Raw genomic sequence first — 21,090 nt, 5'->3', positions numbered from 1 at the left:
TCCCAAAGCACAAAGCACACAGCCACCCCAGCAATAACTCCACACAAAGGGCCACCAAGCGAGCGTGATTAATGCCCGCCACCTAACTTCCTATTGAAATGAGATCGGTTTGAGGTAAATGCAATTACATTTTGATGGAAGGGAACCATTGTGAGGAACAAGATGGACGATTGTAGATCGTGGTGCGTGGTGCGTGGTGCATCGTAAATTAATATTTCAACTATAGCAGATGCGTTCTGACAATGGATGTATGCTATTATTTGTAAGAAATTAAATGGGTTTTTTTAGCTTCACTCTGTATAGGTAGGCAGAGAGAACCTAGTGCTAAGACTTCTATTTCCCATTTTCCGACTATTTCTGAAGACATGTGCGTGGTAAGTGTGCGGAGTTCAAGGACGCCCTTTGCCTCACACCAGAGCGAAGAAATAAAAATATTAAATATTTTATTCATTCGAGTCTAAATCGAACGCACAACTAGCCTCTAAATTAAATGTATTTCGTATATAATAGGGTACGCACAGATGAGTGACGAGATAGGTGTAAAGGCACGACATTTTCCACGCAGAAAAAATAACCTCGACTTTTGTCTTGTTACCGAGCAAAGAAATAAAGTAGTTCATTTTGTCGAGTTTTATTGAACCCACAATCTAAGAAGAACTAAATAAAGAAGAAGAAATAACCTTACTAAATATATTGACATACGGAGAGTATTTACAGGAGTTACTGTTGAACTTTGTAAAATTATACTTTTATATTGTATAACTTTTAATCAGTAGTATGATTAAAACGCCTGAAGATATTATGCAAGCAATGTCTCAGAGATAAAGTAATTGTACGACTATATCTGCAATATTGTTTTTAATTTATTACTTTAAGTAGTAAATTATTACAAAGTAAATATAAAGTCAATGTGTCGCTGTGGTGATGTTTTATAATTGTTGTCTTTAGCGACTACCAGAAGACACATTACTCTACTTTATGTCTCACAGTCGTCCTGCGTCCGAAACAAACTAACGGCATCTTCCTTATAAATGCCTCACTTCTTAATGCCTTTTATCTTCCTGTTTAGTTTTAACTAACCGTCACAAGACCAACACTACTGGTGATGCTAGATGGCGGTGTAAAAACTTTATTAGTTATAATAAATAATACGTCTGTAATTAAAATTTCAAGTGAAATTATTTTAAGAGTCGACGTCTATACTATTCATTTATCCAAAAAATATTACATTTTAGTATTACTAAAGTTTAAGAGTCATATTATTCGCGCCATCTAGTATGAAATGATAAAAGGATATAACGTTATTTAGTCCACTTAGTTTTTTTTTTCAATGTCCATAGATAGATGGCATCATTATATAAATGGTAATTTCAAAAAATGTTTTTCACATTTTCTTCTCGGGTAGATATTGAACCTAATGGCGCTAAAGAAGCTGAACAACGAAATTCAATTTAATTTAATATTGATTACTGTGATAATAATTATTACGATTAATAATTGGTGTAGCAATTAATCTTTATTATATTTTTTATATTTAGAATAAAAAAGTTTAATTTACTAAGTTTTTAAATAGTGTGTGTGATTTATTTGAATTTTGTAAAGTTTAACAAACATATTTATCATTTGTTTTTTCTGTTTGATATGTTGAAATTGCTTTGTAACAAAATAAAACAAAATTTATTTATGACATCACTTTAATTTCATATATTGATCAACGCCATCTGTTTTGTACTAAAACAATCTGGGAAAGTTGAGGATAGAGTATCTTGATAATAGATTATTTTTGCCTACTTTGGTATACGTGAAGTTGAAGTACGAAAAAAAACACCCGAAAACTGGTTTTGAACCCATAATTAAGAATAATTTATATATTACAAATGACACTATTCGTCCAAATAATATTTAATAAATTGTATTTAAAAATATATTCAGAAAATTATTGTGACGACTGCCCTATCTTCAGGATGCCGCGCTTTGTCTTGTTCATACGGCGAGGAAATGATATAAATTCATACCCCCGAATGGATGTTCCTACAACTGTATAAGTATAATGGATGATTAATTTGCTAACTCAATATAGTATGTAGCTATAAGTACATATATTATCAATATTACGAAATATTTTCATAAGTCTTATTTTGTGCAAAGAATAAAACGTAGAGTTTTACACATTTTCTGCGTATAGCCGAATAAGCAAAGAGAACCTTTTGATACTAGGCCTCCCCTGTCTGCCCTGCTACATGCAGAATACAGGATAAGCTGAGAAAAAAATGGCACAATTATATTACAAAAAAATTACATTAAGTTATCACTTCTGTCGGGTGTCCTGAGGCGCACACGTTATTTTTTTTATTTTCAAAATATTTCTAGATTATATTTTATAAGGAAATGAGAATTCAAAAACGAACTCAAATGAAGCATCATAATTCAGATAAAATACAATATAATTAATTACTATAAAATAATCTCTACTTACGTAGGCATGTATGTTATCTACACTTTTTTTGCATATCGTCTTAGTGCCATCATACATTTGCCAATTATTTATTTGACAATAAAGACGTATCTATAAGTTTAGTTTTCAATGAATATTTTTATTGTACAGTGATTTAAGGTGAGGCGTTTTTGTTTATTTTTTTGTGAATAAAAATTGAGCTTTATCTAGAATGTTATTTTTTACATATCAGCTTCACGCTATATCCCGCACACAGCAAGGTAGGCGAAGGGAACCTTGTGTTAAGATACTCCCTTCCCCACTTTCCGCCTACTCACCGCCACGCTTTGCGTCGACACCAGATTTTTCATATTCTGGTTTTTATATACTAGTACAAGTAATTTAGTATTTATTAGTAAATTATTATTGCCTTTTTTTTTAACTTCACGCTTCCTTGCTTTGCCTCGTTACTAGGGCGGGAAAATGAAAATATAAAATAATTCATTCCCTGTAGTCAAACCCGCAACCGCTGCAATTACAGTTTGCGACGACGCGACGGTCCCACAATAGACAGTATCTAAAATACTAACGTAAAATTTTCTTTACATTACATGAAAATATTGTATGTTTTTCCTCTAAATTACTTCAATCGTTATAACGTCACAATATAAAAGTATTATTATATTTATTACATTATTATTACATGTTCGTTTAGACCGCAACATAAAAATGAAAGATATATAAATGAAGTATTATGACATATATTGGTCACTTATAGAGTAGAGTGCAGAAACATATTTAGTTTTCAAACAAGACATAAATGTTTAATGTAACTAAATATTCATATCAATTTGAAAAACAATATTTACCTTTAATTATTAACATTTTTATAGTAGTTTATTGTTATTTGGTAATTAAATATTATGAAAATAATTAAATTAAATGAAAATTGGTTTTGGGCTTGGCTTTGAATTCATAGTCCAAAGGAATATAGTTTTTTTTTGTTTTTTAAATACTTTTTTAATTTCATACTAAATTCAGTTCACAGCAGGGTAGGCAGAGAGAACTTGGAAACCTTGTGTTAAAAGGAGAATAAATTTATTAACAAAACCATCTTATATCTCAATCTCCTTTCACAGAATGGCTACAACGAAACGGAAACAAAAGGAACAAGCGGAGGAAGATGTCAAAAAAGAAACAGAAAATAGCGAACCAAAATACTGGGATCCGTTGCAAGAAGGTGTAAAATGGATAGAGCGATATTCTGAACCGTTAGAAAAATTCTTTGAGAGATTACCTGAATTTATAAGTACTTTTATAGCTACTTTTGCTATATTCACATTTGGTGCCACTTTGAGAGGTGAGTTATTTTCGATATTACGTAAAGAAGTGAACAAATTAAAACAGGTTTACTACTTAATTATTAAACTTACTAAACTAGGTTTTTAAATCAGTATTAAGGTACTTCGTTTCCATTAAAACATTTCCTTACAATTCTGGAGGCATTGCCTATTAACTGGCGGAACTGAACGCCTTATTTTATCTCTTTACCAGAGCAGAGGAAATTATATGATGGAAATGATCCTGCGCCACTTCTTTCAACTGAATGTTGAAATACGGAGGTGCACGTCTAAATTGTGATTTCTCGACATTGCTAGATTTTATAATTAAGTGTTATAAAAACTATATTAGTTACAATAAAACTTTATTGATTGCATCAAAACTACCTTTTTCTCTCACGACATCCACTATCATCGAGGTGGAAGACTACCCGCTAGGTTTAACGCGTGGAGATAACAAATCTACCTCTTCATTTTACGTTGAGCGGCTCAGCAACGTCCATGTTGGATGCTACATAGATGGCCAATGCCTCAACAACTTAAGCCACGCCGATGATATGGTGCTGCTGAACCCCTCAATCACAGGTTTAAGAGAATTCATAAGCATCTGTGAGTCGTATGCGGCGGTAAATGGTTTGGTGTATAATGCTAAGAAAAGTGAAATTATTATATTTAAAGTCGGTCACCCTTAACCTAGTCATGTGCCACCGATTACATTAAATGGGTCATTATTGAATACAGTTGTAAAATTTAAGTAATTAATGAAAGCTTGAGCGATGACGAAGACATTGAGAGAGAGCGTAGGGTGCTGGCGGTAAGAAGCAATATGGTTGCACGCAGGTGAGGCGGTTGTCAAGATTACCTGTCAATCGTTTTACTCAGGTGGGCTGTGGGTAAACTATACGCGTCGAGCCTACAACGCACTATGCGTGCAATATAATAATGCCTTCAGAATGTTGTTGAGTCTGCCGCGGTTCCGCAGCGCCTCAGGGATGACGCGCAGGTTGACGGATTCCACGCAGTCCATGCTGCAGCGCGTGAGGGGTAGTCACAACAGCATTCTGAAGACAATCGCGGCCCGATTACATTGTTCTATCCAAAAACATTGGATAGAAACGATAAAGGGTCAAATTAAGTAATATATGTATAACTGACTTGACTAAAATAATTAATAAATAGTTTTTATTTTATTTATTATTTTTTTACTTAAGTAGTGCAACACGTAGTAGAACACTTCAACGTGAGTTTAATCAGAAGAGTATTATCACATTCCTTTCATAATCAATCTTTATTATAATACATTGTAAGTAATAATGTTTCTATGATAATAAAATAAACGTGATTTACAATTAATGACATGAGATATTAGAGTTTAATTAATATATTTTATTATATATACAGGGTGTCCCAAGAGTCAACTATAAAACGAAACCAGGTGATAGACCAAGTCATGACAGTTATGAGAAAAATATAAAAAAAAAATCTTTGTCATGTATTTTACATATTATATTGATTTTAAAAAATATCGGAAAAACCGTCACCCTGTGATGATTTTTCAAGTCCTAAGACTACAAATATTACTCTTTCTTCATTTTTTTTCTGTAATGTAATCATGAGTAACCCTTCTGTGAATTACAGTTTAAGATTTAAACATACCTGCATCAGTTTTCAATAAAATGTGGTGTTTTTGCCAAACATTAAATTCAAAATATTTACTACACCCAACTTTAACCGACTGTACTATAAAAAAAATGTACTACACTGTTTTTGCAAGTAACTTTAAAAGTTGGCGCATTTAATCTGGATTCCGAAATGGTACGACACTTCCTGGATTACTTCTTTGTCGAAGAGAGAAAAATCGAAATACACGATAATCGGGATGACGTTCAGCTTTTTGGTATCTTTTCCGATACATTCTAGCTGCAGCATTTGCGCTACATAACCATTCTCCATGAATGAAATGCATATTGGCAATTTGTCAAAGGCCGAGTATATGGCGTGCGAGACCCCGGACTCGAGCACTGTCCTTATAAGTCCTGGGCCAGCCCCTAAGTCGGATAAGCGTTGCCTGTGCTAAGTGGCGGGAGGTCACTGGTCATCCCCTAAGTTGGAAAAGTTCAGGACCTTAGATCCGTCATGCACGAATCTGGAGGCATCGATCACGATCTAAGATGGATAAGAGTTTGGACGGTATCCTGCAATCACAGACCACACCAGTGACCTATGTTAGTTAGTTAGTTATGTAGCGCAAATGCTGCAGCTAGAATGTAACGGAAAAGATACCAAAAAGCTGAACGTCATCCCGATTATCGTGTATTCCGATTTTTCTCTCTTCGACAAAGAAGTAATCCAGAAAGTGTCGTACCATTTCGGAATCCAGATTAAATGCGCCAACTTTTAAAGTTACTTGCAAAAACAGTGTAGTACATATTTTTATAGTACAGTCGGTTAAAGTTGGGTGTAGTAAATATTTTGAATTTAATGTTTGGCAAAACACGGCATTTTATTGAAAACTGATGCAGGTATGTTTAAATCTTAAACTGTAATTCACAGAAGGGTTACTCACGATTACATTACAGAAAAAAAATGAAGAAAGAGTAATATTTGTAGTCTTAGGACTTGAAAAATCATCACAGGGTGTCGGTTTTTCCGATATTTTTTAAAATCAATATAATATGTAAAATACATGACAAAGATTTTTTTTTATATTTTTCTCATAACTGTCATGACTTGGTCTATCACCTGGTTTCGTTTTATCGTTGACTCCTGGGACACCCTGTATATAAGGCAGAAGTCTTCAATCAATAAAATCTTTACCAGACCCCATACAATTTGAAGAGGTCCCGACTGTTAATCCTAATAAACTATAGGGTTTGTTTATTTTCTTTTTAGTAAAAATATATTGTAAAAATATAATTATACTTTAAATAAATATGACACGTTAAAAAGGATTTTTTTATGTCACTTCTATGTAATATATAATTTAAAAAATATATATTTTCTATTTAATCCGATAAAAAAATAAATGCTACTTACAGTGGAATATATAATAGAATATTATCATCTGAAAGATAATATTATTAATCTGTAATCGTACAAAGGTGATGACGGAAATACCTTTTAATTGACATTGAGGCACTCGACCTTGTCCAAACGAACGGTCTTCAACCTCTGCATGTGTGGTTGTAGGTTCAATCTTCCCTAATTATTATGCTTAAATTATTTTGTAGTGTAGAATGATAAACCGCAGTGTTTTGTTACGTCACCTAAAATGCAATGTCTAAAAGTGTATGGATCGGAGTAATTGGTCATTACGTACCAGAGTACCTAGTGACCAATTACTCCAACCCAGTGACCCAGACTTCACTCAATTTTTCAGCGCTTAAAAATATCTATATATTTAATTGTTAATGTTAGTTTCTTTAGCTTTACGATATATCTTGCACGTAGCAGAGCAGTCAGAGGGAACCTGGGAACCTAGTGTTAATATATTCCATCCCCACTAAGACACTCCCGTCCCCCAATTTCCACCGAATTCTTGAATAATTGCGTATTGAATGGCGGAATTCAACGCCGCTTTTTTTTGGTTGCCTTCTTTTCGTTCAAATACAAAGCCTCGATTTATTCTTTTACCAGAGCAAAGAAATAAAAATGCTTCATTCCTCCGAGTGGGAATCGAACCTACAACAGACACTGACCCTCTGCGCCTCGATGACCTCAATATAACCTACCTAATCAAAATTTTAAAAATATAAAATTTAACAGGAGAATGGGTGGTCATACTAGTGACGGCGCTCAAACAAGTGTTCGGACACACGCAGAGCGACAGAAACATGACGACTGAAGATATCTATCAACTTTTTACGTCAGAAAATTTAAAAATGGAGAATTTTGCTGTTATATTCATATCAGCGCACTGCGTGTCCTTCGGCACGTATTTTGTAATAGGTGGATTCTTACATGTGAGTACAATATGACATTAATTGGTTATCTTTTGATAAATTATATTAATTATGATATCTTTCTGTCTTACAAAGGTCGAGACACTATTCGATTTATGGCCTTTATAGAAACAATTTTTAAGAAAGAATAATTTTACTATTGCACTAAATAATAACATTATATGAACTAAATATACAAGTTACTGTTACAATATAATTCGACAATCCGGGACCGGGATAAGCGTGTACACTTGACATTCACCATTTCGAACATTCATCGCTGTTTGTCGTTTCGATGCGATTGTAGGGTAGTTGATATGGAAGTGACTAGTAGTTTAAAATTTAACTTGAAGTAATCCGTTTTTTATTATTTTAATATGAAAGGATACAAAAACAAGAAAGTTTTACCACACTATGTTTAGTTTTTATTTGTTTGAGATAGATCTTGTTTTTATTCATAGATATGTAATTTGTGAATGAAAAATCGATCTCAGACTGGAGACCACTTTATAAGTAGTGCTAGTGGGCCCTAGTGTCTAGACATTCCTTTTTACACATTCGTACAATTATCGAAATATTGCGTGTTGACTGACAACACTCAACGCCGTCGCGCAACGCCGTTCAACGTAGCGCTATGCCATTACGCCACGATGGCTTTTAATCTGTTTCTTTTTATTAAGTGATACATTTTATTATTTCATTATTATCTATGATTACATTTGGAATTATATATTGCAAACTGGCTTGGCGGTAATTGATAATTGTAACGAGACTAAACCCACCACTTTAATATATGTTTTATAAGTGTACCTACCTATAGTATTATAAATGTATAATACGCAATCTAATATCGATTTATTTAAGATAATTATCATTCAAGTCACTGAACGGATTTATATAAATAAGCTAAGAATGTGTTACGTTAAAAACATGACGGCGACTGTGGGACGCTATCTATAAAAAAATCGACGTCTCATTACAATTAATTATCAATTATCGTCTCATTACATAAATTCGTGGTGTAAGTGGGTACTAGGACATATTAGTTATTAGTAGAGTAAAAGAAAATTAAGATATTCCAAAGGCAAAATTTATATAATAGTTTATGTACTCGTAAAATCCTAGTTAGCGCACGTTTCGTGTCTACTGATACATACTCTCTTGTATAGTAAGATTAAATTCGCCCGCATTCATAGCGTTCGCGATAAACCTTTAATTTTATACCTCTATGTTGCTGAGCGTTGAGATATTTATTAGCAACAATGTTTTATTCCTTATCTACTGTGACCCGCTCCCGTATTTTGATAGATACTGAAGCGTGTGCGGTCTGACTGTAAAAGCGACAGTTATGGGTTCGATTTCAACTTGGTGATGAATTATTTTAATTTCTTCTTTGTTATGTTGCCACTACTCAACAAGTAATGTCTCGATAATTGGAGGGGAGCGAGGGAACGGAATGATTTAACACTATCTTTCATCTCGCTACTCACTATTAAAATCTCGTAATATATCTTTCATCTCGCTACTAAAATAAATAAATATGAAAAAAATAATAACAATAATATTCAATAAACCTAAAAAGAAAACATTTATAGTGATAGTTTTATCTAATCTTTACGCAAAATTGCGTTCATTGTTCGCGATAGGTTGCCTCCATAAAATTAAGTTTACAGTACGAATGCACTTAAATTCTACTTTGTGTGCTAATAATAAACGAACTATTGATTACTATTATTATAATGAAAGTTTTTATTATTATATATTTATAGAAGTGGGTTGCTGAATATTGTATTGGGTTACAAAAAAATAAACAAACATTATGCTCAATACGTCAATTATTTGATATAGAGACCAGTCGTGGCGGAGCGAGTAACTGTAAACGCGACAGGTTCCTTTTCCCGGTACCGGATCAAATTGCGGCGTTAATATTGCCCCCCCACCACACACAATGCCTCTGGAATTCGGCGGAAGATAGAAAGCAGAGTGTCTTAACACTAGGCTTCCTCTGCCTACCGTGTTATACGTGGGGTACAGCGTGAAGTTGGAAAAGAAAAGTAGTTGTTCTCGACAAATGAACAAAAAGGAAATAAGATGAATTACAACAATTTATATTTACCCAAAATGCACACCAATTATGAAAAAATATATACTATTTATTAAGGATAAATAACGTCAACATATAAAATAATTTAAAGAAATCCATAAATTTTAAAAGTAAATTATGAGAATATTTTACAAAAAAGTATTATACGGCCTTGTATCAAACTTCAAAACGTAAAGTGAACTTTATCAAATACACAGAAATTAACTCAAACTTATTTTATTTCCAGTGGTATTTCTACGTAAGGAGACGGCATTTAGCCCACGAATGGAAGATACAGCCTACCAAGTGGCTGTCACCTGAACTAGAGCGCCACGAGATTATGGTGGGAACCTTGTCTCTACTATGCGTGGGGTCTTTCTCCGCTTTTCTGGCATGTTACATATATAATGAAAACCCATCTACAGTCTACTACCAGTTTGACGAGTATGGCTGGTGGTGGTTCTTCTTGCAGTTCCCTGCGGTATTCATATATACTGTAAGTTTTTTTTTTTGATGTTAATTAATTTGAAACTAAATTAGGTGAGCAAAAATTTTGGCGAATTAGAATTTCAAGATATTATAATTTTCAATATCGGATTAGTCTTGGTGCGACGCTGATGGCACGATATAACGGTATGGTTTAATCCTACTCAGAAGAATAATTATTCAGTTCAACCCCTCAAACCTTAAAATCTTTAAAATGTACAAATTTAGAGTTATTTTCCCAGCTCTATCTATCAAAACTGAAATAAGGAGTAATTCATATTAAATCGAAAATATCTATTATATCAACAATATTTTTTTAGTAAAAACATCAAAATTATTAGTCTTTTCACTAGATAATTAAGCCGATTATGATATAGAGTCAATAGACCATTAAAATTTTATAAACGCACGTAAATTGTTTATGAAATAAAATCAGTCATATTAATAGTATTCATTAATTATAATTATAACACACAGTTCGAACAGGTCACGTTCAATAATACATATTGCATCAATGCAATATTGTATGCAGATATTAATTACATGTGATGATGCCATCGTGGTGCATTGTGCGTGGAAGAGTTATTTACATAGTGACGGTTATGAGTTTGATTTTCATTCGTGGGAATGATTGTTTAAATTATTTTTGTTTTCCCGCTTTGTTACAAAATATACAACGTTCAAATGTGCCAGTCAACGCTTCGCATTTTCCTTTACATTTGTGACACACTCACACACACAACACGGGGTCGTCGGCGGCGGTGATCACCATCAGGTGACCCGAACGCTCGTTTGCTTTGTCCTTTCTCCATAAAAAAAACACACAATATCTCGAAAAATGAGAAGGAAAGTGCGAAACAGTGTTTTTGAATATTAGGAAACATTTAGAGAAAAAAAGGTATTGAATTAAATTGCTTTTTATTATAGCTTATATTATAGCAGTGGAAACTGCATATCAATTGTTTTTTATATTTTATCACTGTTGTTAAAATTTGCACATATTGTGCATGTATGTATGTATATTGCATATATTGCAATATAAACATTTTGTTCCCTACAATTTTGTTTTAATATTAATTTCAACTTTCAAAATCTATAAAGTATGGCGGATTGTGGATTAGACGTCAAATCATCATTCACATATAAAAAAAAATATTTCTTTCTCTACCACCAACAAGAAATGTTCTCATAAGCCTCATTTTCTATTTAACTAATATAATATGAACATACAACAGGACTACACCACCTACATCCTTCACCGTCTCTACCACACCCCCTGGCTCTACAAGCACTTCCACAAGCTGCACCACAAGTACAAGCAGCCCACCGCCTTCTCCGTCACCGCCATCCATCCGGTGGAGATCATACACGTCCAGCTGACCATGTGTTTGCCGCTATTTACGGTGCCTGTCCACTGGCGTGAGTTTTTTTTATTATTTATTTTTGGCTTCACTATATCTCGTATTTAACAGGTTTCTGTTTCTTCAATATATTTCATCAGACTTGTAGTTAACAATAAAATAACAATTTCTTAAAAAATGACTTATATAAATCAGGTTTTAGATTTTAGTAATAAATATTGATACGAGTAAATGATAAAAGTAGTGTAAGCTTGTCGCGTTAATCAATATTAAATTAAATGAAAACTTTAAAATTTTAAACTTTTTACATATTTTACATAATTAAATTAGTACTGATTAATTTACAAAAGTAATTCGCGCCACAAGCTTTTATGATCAGATAAATTGTGTATAATGAGGTTATGTGTTGATAGTTAAAATTTAAAAGAAAAAAAAAATATTTTCTCCTTTTTAAATCGCTTAAATAAAATCTTTTTCTATAAAAGATTTTTTGCTTTTAATTTATTTATTATAAATTCAATGGCCGAATCTAGAGAATAATTCCAAAAATATAAGAGGTCGAAAATAATAAAATATCTACTTTCTTACTTTTTCAGTACCATTCTACGCAGTAGCACTATACAATTACTACCACGGTATAATAGACCACTCTGGTATCAACTTCGAGTCGTACTGGTGGCAGCCCTGGCAGCCCCCAGCAGAGTTCCACGATCAACATCATGAGTTCTTCCATTGTAACTTTGGATTTAACATGTCCTTATGGGATAAGGTAAATATTTTAAATACATATATATTTCAAAGTTCCGTACTTTAAAAGGTAACAAAGGATCCTTCTACGATAATTTTGTTTTCTATCGAGACCTATCTCGAGATAGCGTGACGGTATCAAACATTATTGCCGTATATTTGGGTCTATGGTCCCTTGAAGCACAAAAAAACACGCTTCTAAGTCAACGCAATGCAATAAATTTGCTTGTGTTGTATAATTTAATGTTATAATATTGTGATATACAATATTAAAATAAATCTATTACGTCGATAACATTTTATTTAAATAAATATTTTGAAAGAAATAGATCAAAATTACATATTAAAATTGTATATTCAAAGAAATCGTTCCTCGGCGTATAATAACAACAATTTTAATATTCAAACGAAACGATATTCGCTATATTACCAGTACCTTCCAGTATAAGCTTTAATCGTATTGCTAAATAAATAATATGATATCGTTCTTTAGGATGCCTTAAAAATACGAAAGAAAATTCTAAAGAAATATGTAATATATACTTTTACTATGTAAAAGATAATAGTATTTCTTAATTAATTTAGTGCCAGGGCACTTGGTTAACAAGGCACAACCCCGTTTTCGAGACAGTGCTCGTTAAGTGGCAGAACCGAACGCCGCGCTATATCTTGCTGTCAGTGTAGTGTGGGAATCGAATCTACAACTGTCGCGTTTACAGTCACACTCGTGCCGCTGCGTCACGCATTTTTCTGAGAGAATGAGTAACACTTAAACATTAAATATATTATTATGATTTTCTAGTGGCACGGAACAATGAGAAAAGTCCACCGAGTATACACCGAAGACACCTACCACGGGGAAGCCCCTGCCATCGATACGCCTGAAGCCAAAAAACTCATTGAGCAAGATCCTGATGCAAAAGAATACGTTGAAAAAACCAAAGCTGGTTTAAATAAATAGTTATTTAATATACTAATTTATTACTTAAAACTAAAAAAAAGTTTTCTTACTGTAAAATATTATGTATAAAAATGTATAAGGGAATAAAAAAATATGTAATATACAGTATTTGTTAAATCATCATCTTTATAATTTTTATTTTATATAAAAGGCTACTCTAACCTGTTTAAAAACAGCATCATGATCATTTAACTACTCTCTGTTCTCTTAACTCCCAGGTTCCCAGATTTCCTTTGCCTATCGTGCTGTTTGGAGGATACGGGTATGGTGTGTTGAAACTCAACGTCACGTTTTCCCCCGTATCAGAGAAAGTTACTGAAAAATCAAAATATTATATATTTCATTTCCTCGAGGGGGAATTGAATCCACAACCTGTTACAGTTCCGCTTTGTGCCCTGCGCCACGATTGGCTTCGAATTTATAAATTTGTAAGTATGTATTAAATATTTTATTCGTTCTAATTTCAACACAATGTAATGCGAACACGAACAAACCTGTAGATATCTCGACGGGGAAATAATAAGATTTCGTTCGGTTCAGAAACGTTTTTCTGAGAAATATTCATAAACACGTTTACATTTTATAATAATTCACAATGTACAGGATTCTCCAGGGATTATATTTTGTATTGAATAATGAATAAAAATGGTATCTATATATTTTCGAGTAAAAAAGTTTCAGGTATAAAAAATAATAAACAACGATAAATTTAATCGTCACGTTGCAACAGGGTAGCAAAGTAGCTAGAGAGAACTTGAGAACGTAGTGTTAAGACACTCCGTTTCCCATTAACACTTAGACGAAGATGAAGTGATATTATGAAATATTTCATTATCTCGAGTGGAAATCGAACTCACAACCTGCCGCGTTTACAGCCACACGCGTGTTGCCCTGCACGACCACCACTGGCCTCATTAAAACTTTTAAAGGAATTTAATTTAAAAGTCCAAGATAAACGGACCTCCTAAATTTGGGGAAGATTCTAATTTACAAAGATTTAACTCTTTTTGATAAACGATATTCTTTGTGAATATAAATATCAATTTTATTGATGAGACTTTCAAAGTAATTTGGGCAAATCTAATAAGCTCTTAAAGCTTGAACTTTATAATATTGTGTTTTTTGAAAGAGCCTGTTCGGAAAAGAGAGTAATGTATTACTAATTACTAGAGGACACGTTGACGCGTACATTTTTACGCGTTGCCAAATTAACGTGTACCTTTAGAAATACAAAAATGTATGTAATTATTGTCAAATGTTTATTTAAGATATTTTTGCATTAGTTAAAAAAATACACTCTGCACTCCTGTATATAACCGCTAATGTCTGCACAATTTTCGTTTAAAGTTTTTATAAAAATTTAGAGTAATTTAAATATAATCTTTCCTTTTCCTTTTAGAATCAAATCTACAATAAACCTCAAATAAGCTTAAAATTTTAAGAAGTATAGTGATTTATATAGTCATGTAATCATGGCATCAATTTATGCGATCAATATTTCACTACCAAGAGCTAGTTCCATTCTAAGCTCTGAAAGGCAAACAAGAATCAATTTAGTTCGAATTGCCTATGGTTGGTATGGTAACGATATTATAGGGCAGTTTGCAATGTAAATCCTATAGACGGACAGGTTTCATTTAACCTGGTAGCAATACATTGTCTGTAAACGCGAAGGTAAGGAAGTCGATTACTTCTCGACAAAATAAATTATTTTCATTTCTTCACTTTGGGTAAAGGCCAATGTAAAGTTATGCCACCCAACAAACAATGCCTCTTAAATAGTTCTTGAGGAATGGGATGACTTGAAGCATTGATTTTGGTGTTAAGACTCCGTTCCCCTTGGCCATGACATTGACGTGCTTATAATTAATAATCTTCATGCTGTATCCCGCAAACAGCAGGTTAGGCAGAGGGAACCTAGTGTCAAGATACCCCGTTCCCCACTATCTGCCGAATTCTGGAGACTTTGCGTGTTGAGTGACAGAACTCAACGCTGCGCTTTGCCTGGACACCAGAGCGAAGAAATGGAAATATAAACATAAATAAATATTTCACTTAAGTTAATAAGTTGCTAATATGAAAACAAATTTCTATTGTTTCAATTATAATTATATTATACAATAAGTAATCATAAGCTCCTTAGGAACGAAACAAAACGATCTCAATATAATTCATATACAATAGAACAGAACGATTCGTTTAATTAATTTTAGCCACAATAAAACGATTTTGAACTTTGTTTATTATATTTATCATTAATAAGTTTTAGTGGAAAATAGAAGTGGCTTAATGGCAACGAAATATTTTAAAGCTAGGTTCCTATGTTCCCAATGCTATGTGAGCACACAGCGTGATGGTAAAAAGATATGGTATACTCTGACAAACTTGTGGGAAGAAATAATTTAATTTCCTCGGTGAAAAAAATTCGCAAACATGGCGTTAAGTTTCGCCGATATGTGTTTGGCCAGAACGATACTAGAGTATCTTAATACAAAATTTTCACTACCTGTCTCATTTCGAATGAGAAATAAGTAAGAAATATAATTCATAAATTCCCAATTTCAGTTTATAATTAACCAATATATTTTACATTCTTGACGAAAATAAACAATTGATTGCATTGTGAATAAAAGGCAAAATAATATTTGACTACTCTTGGTATTTAAAGGCTTCATATATTTTATTGTAATGGAAAAGAGAAACGAACTACTTAACTTGCAAGCTTAATAAATATGAATATTCATTCGAAAGACACAAGTGTCCATAAAATATTCAATATATTAAGGTACTATTGTACTACCTATTAATATTTTTTTATGTAGGAAATTCTCGTTTTCGAAACACCCTAGTTAAGACAAGGCGCAGCGCAAAACATCAATCGGCATTTTTCTTCTGGTCGAAACAGAAAGAGAATATCTAATAACAGGTCACTTAACTCTCTGCTTTTTATATTGAGACCGTTGTAGCAATTTTCCTCGCTCTGGCAACAAAGCAAAGCACTGCGATGTTATACCAAAGTCTCAAAAGTTGGGAGAAAACTGAAGAACAGAGTGTCTGCTTATGCGGGATACTGCGTGATCCCTTCACGCTATCACTCAGACAATCCATAGCTATATTATATATTCGAAAATAACTCTGTCTGTCTTTCTTTTGTCTTTCTTTTATGCAATCAGGGCCAAACAGCTAATTTAATTGTAATAAAATACTCATATAAGAGGTACTTGAAGGTCTTGGGATGAATAGGATATTTTTTTTTTTCATATTTGTAATATTGTCGACACTAATATATTAAAATTATCAATTTGGCATGCAATTTGGCTTTGCGTTGCTAAGCAACCATTTTAATGAATTTACTTGAAATTTATCGGGTTTTTGTAAATGTTTTTCCTATAATTTAATATTGATCCTTATGAAAATAAATATAATAGTCACTTTTAGCATTTCATCTAGATTGAAATTATAGTTTACTGTATAACACTAATAAATAATTAAGGAGATCTCACGGATTCGGAATGACGTAGCCTATGAGCGGCATAGTATGACCGACGCGAATGGGCAGATTTAATGACTTTTAAATTTTCATACATTTCCGAAGTAATGTTAATTTTTATGTAATTATTGTTTGTTCATTTTAATTACTTAGATATTTTTTCTAATAATAAATCTCCACTTATTATTGTTTTCGTTTTTATTGTAGTCCGGGTCCGATGGTATTACAATATAATAATTATATGGGAAACTCCGACTCCAAACATAAAATAGTTCTAAACAGATGACAATTTAAGATATCATAACTAAGTTTCCACTGACTTTCCTTCATAAATTGATGAATCTAGGGGGTATAAAAATACAACTTCATTCAATTGCCTTTTTAGCCCGCGTAGGAGAGTATGTATAAATAAAATAGTATAAGAACCCTGTTCCTTACTTTCCTCAATTTTTGATCTTTACTTTTTTCAATTTTTGAAACATTGCCTCTTGAGTGGCGGAGCTTAACGCCGCGTTGTAAAATATTTGATTTAAGCATCACACTGTATTCAGCGTAGGGAAGACAGAGGAACTTAATGTGTGTCTTAACATTGTCCCTCCCAATCCATAAAAAAATCGAGACAGCGCGTGTTGACCATCGGAACTCTACGCCGCCCTTAATCTACCGGAGCGGGGAAAAGAAAATATTTAAAATATTATACTGTGCATAAAAATGCATACACTTACTTTAAACAGAGCTGCCAAATATTTCACTATTAAAACTTGTTTAAAATGCAAGGAGCAAAGCACAAAAGATGATGACCTCTCTACTAGCGACTTGGCACGAGATCTTAGACTTGGCAAACACTTTGAACAGTGTTGCTCAAACTTTGTTTTGCATAGACTTTAGAATTTGTATATGCCAATATATTTTGTGACTCGAAAAATTAAATTTATTTTAATAATACTATTTGTATAAAAATAGTCATTTTAGATACACGTTTTATCCATAGCGGAGTAGCCTAGCCTAGAGAGAACATAGCGCCAAAGACTATTAGTCCTCTTTCAACGATCTCATAGATGCCCTCCATGATCATACAAAAAAAATATTTGTTTTGCATTACTTTTTATCTTTTTAAATTCACACTGTATCCCGCTCTTAGCATGTCAGGCAGAGGGAACCTGGAAACTTGTGTTAAGAGTTTCCGTCCCCACTTTAGTTTCCCACTTTCCGCAGAATTCTAGAGACATTGCGTATTGAGTTACAGAACACACCTTCGCCTCGTTACTACAGAGAGGAAATAAAAATATTAAATATTTAATTTTCTCGAGTGGGTACTCACAGCCTGTCGCGTTTAGTCGCACACATGCACCCCTGCGCCAAGACTGACCTCATATTATATTACATTTCCATAGTTAAATAGTTTATTATGAAATCTTAACTTAAATCTTACTGTAAGCTATAGGGGATAAAAAAAATATCCTTTCCTTAATGACAAAAGATTATCATTGGCGCTAATATGACAAAAAGTACATGACATCGTTATCCTTTAAAGTTTTTTTATAATCCTACAATGAGCCGACCGCGCGAGTGCCGTTTTATTTTATTTATCTTGCGTCTGTTGTAGCGAAGTGACACAAGCGTGTAAATGCGAGAGATTGTAGACGTTCGATGCCCACTAGAGGAAATAAAATATTTAATATTTTTATTTCTTCTTTATAGTGTCAAGGAAAATTGCGTTGAAAATTGCGTTGAAATCCGTTAATTAACACGTAATGTTTCCAGAGTTCCACAGAAAATGGAAAACGGAATGTCTTAATACTTAGTTCCCTCTGCTCTCTCTGGTTTTATGGGATACAACGTGAAGTTAAAAAAACTTAGTAAATACTAAAATAAGTTTGAGTATCTCTGCACAGGACAATGAGAGCTATTATTTTTATAAATACTTTGTTACTTCTTTGAGACATAAAGCTATATACAATATAACAATTGCTGTGTTATTACACAAATCTTGAAATGCTACAAAATATTCTAATTAATGATAACAATTGGAATTCTTAATCAACGGCTTCAAAGGCCTTTGATATAAATTCGTTTAAAATTTCTTTATGTACATAATATGTATGAATACGGCCAAGCCCTTTGATATCTTTAGGCATGTCTTGTTAGATAAAAACTTTGATACGTCTTTTTACTTGTAATATAATGTGTATTTTTTAAGCTCCAAATTCGCTCTTAACACCGATTCGGCTAATATACAATTTAGTGATTTTGTTCTATAATGTGATCTCAGGTGGTCATAGGTTTTTTAGCAGGATATACCAGTTCAGGTTAGTTCAGTTTAGATCAGTTCTTAATTTATGGCGTTTCGAGCGTGCTCAGGATATACCAAGGAACACGTAGAAATTAAAATGATGGTGCTAGTATCTGTCTTCTTACTCAACCTACTTCACTTTACGAGTACTCGGTCTTTATCATGCTCGGTGGTTAGTCCTTGGGCTCATGTCCTGCGTCACGACACCCTACCAGTGCTTTCTTAGGAGTCCGGGAGGTTTCCATCCGATATAGGTCCTTGCAGCTTATCCTCTCCTCCTCTCCTTATAATGTGTTATGGAAAAATCTTTACTTATTTAATATAAATGAACACCTTACTTATTACTTGTAAAACTGTTTTAGAACATTAGTATATAATCTATACTAATATTATAAAGCATCAGCTTTTATTTAGTTTAACGTTGTTATCTCAGGTCGGGAAGTACGTGTTAAAGTTGAAAAATATTTGTCTACTTTCATAATCTACTTATTGAGGAAGGCTATAATAGGCTACACACCTAGGCTATATACGGGCGAAGCCACATTCAAAAGCTAGAACCATAATAAAACAAATTAATACTAAACATCTAACAAACTCACAGTACGTAGCTACATAATTGTTGGTGTTTCATTATACAAGCTCGTGTGATTAAACACGCCGCAACTAACCGAGGTGTTTGTTCCAAATAAATGTAGGTACATTCTAAGTGTGTTTTGAGGATTTACTTTTAATATCGAGCTTTCGTAGCCTTGTGACGATGTGGCTCAGTTAGTCAGGATTGTATACACTGTGGTATAGAGTTCAATCCCCGAAATAAACACAAAACCCAATCATAATTACGTTTTATTACAAACTTTACAATATTTATAATATCTACAGTAATTAAAATTTATACTTTAAAACTGTGTCAGCAGGACAATAATGCTGATAGATATTTAGTGTTATACTCCGTAAGAGACGAGGACCGATGGAAAGTAATGTTGAAAATATATTACAACTAGCGACCCCCTTGCGGCTTCGCCCGCTTTTACTACTGGATTATTCATATAATGTATGTTTGCAAAGCACCTAAGATAATGTGAAAATTAATTAAACTCTGATGCAACCCGCATTTTCGTAGTTTCAATAAGAATTTTCCAATTGTTTTACTCGGCAAGGATTTTTTAGTAGGTACCGTAATTTTAAATCTGTGCTACTAATCTTTTCAAGTACTTATTAAAATATATTTAAATGACTATTTTTAAACGGAAGAAATTATAAACAAAAGCCACCTACTAATAACTACTACAAAAAATATGAAATCAAATATATCGTGCTGAAATAATACATTCAACTCCAATTATCCAATACGTGCAAACGCATCTAAATCTTCGTTGCTATAAAGGCAGGCGGGTTTTTTTTTCGAGCTTGTGGTTAATGCTGAAGAGGGTATTCTGTCCCTGACGAAAAGCAAGCACTACGTGGCTGCCTGTCAGGAAAATTAAATAGAATGCATTGGCCGGGAATCGAACCCGGGCCGCCCGCGTGGCAGGCGAGCATTCTACCACTGAACCACCGATGAATGCTCATGACGCGCTTGTATAAGCAAAACGTCGCGGGGCGCGTTTCGCAGCAAGGATGTTTTGATATTGTAACAACTTCTAAAGTACTCAATAATTAAAAAACAGTAAAAGACAGTTTTGATCTACATTAAATGGCCAACGTAACTAATGTACTTATTTATATGCTGAGAGTAAGGGATAAGTGAAACTTGAGTCGGCACAGCTGATGAGTCAACGGCGTGATGTGTCAACAATTAAATGCGTTTTTAAAACTATTCGCAATTTCGAAATAGTGTAAAGAGCAAATTTTATCTTCGTTTAACGTAGAAAATTAATAAAGTATTTTAAAGGATAAGGATTAATACCATTATGGAAAAATAACCCTCACAATAAAAAATATATTGAAATTACTA

At 33.1% G+C, this 21,090-nt stretch overlaps 1 protein-coding gene across 1 annotated transcript; it reads left to right on the top strand.

Annotated features, from left to right (window-relative positions):
• The first annotated feature begins 2,488 nt into the window (after positions 1–2,488).
• LOC146537999 (uncharacterized) lies at positions 2,489–13,361 on the top strand. The gene is made up of 7 exons (XM_085187165.1): positions 2,489–2,614; positions 3,574–3,794; positions 7,540–7,736; positions 10,046–10,294; positions 11,520–11,703; positions 12,242–12,414; positions 13,195–13,361. The coding sequence occupies exons 2-7, from the start codon at positions 3,575–3,577 to the stop codon at positions 13,351–13,353; spliced, it is 1,182 nt and encodes a 393-aa protein (XP_085043291.1). The 5' UTR covers positions 2,489–2,614; position 3,574; the 3' UTR covers positions 13,354–13,361.
• The last annotated feature ends 7,729 nt before the right edge of the window (positions 13,362–21,090 follow it).

This window comes from Heliconius melpomene, chromosome 6 (genome assembly GCF_056956725.1).
Source record: "Heliconius melpomene rosina isolate 202511_hmr_F chromosome 6, ASM5695672v1, whole genome shotgun sequence".
NCBI lineage: Eukaryota > Metazoa > Arthropoda > Insecta > Lepidoptera > Nymphalidae > Heliconius > Heliconius melpomene.
Note: the sequence above shows the minus strand (reverse complement) of the source record. Positions and strands in the feature narration are given on the sequence as shown.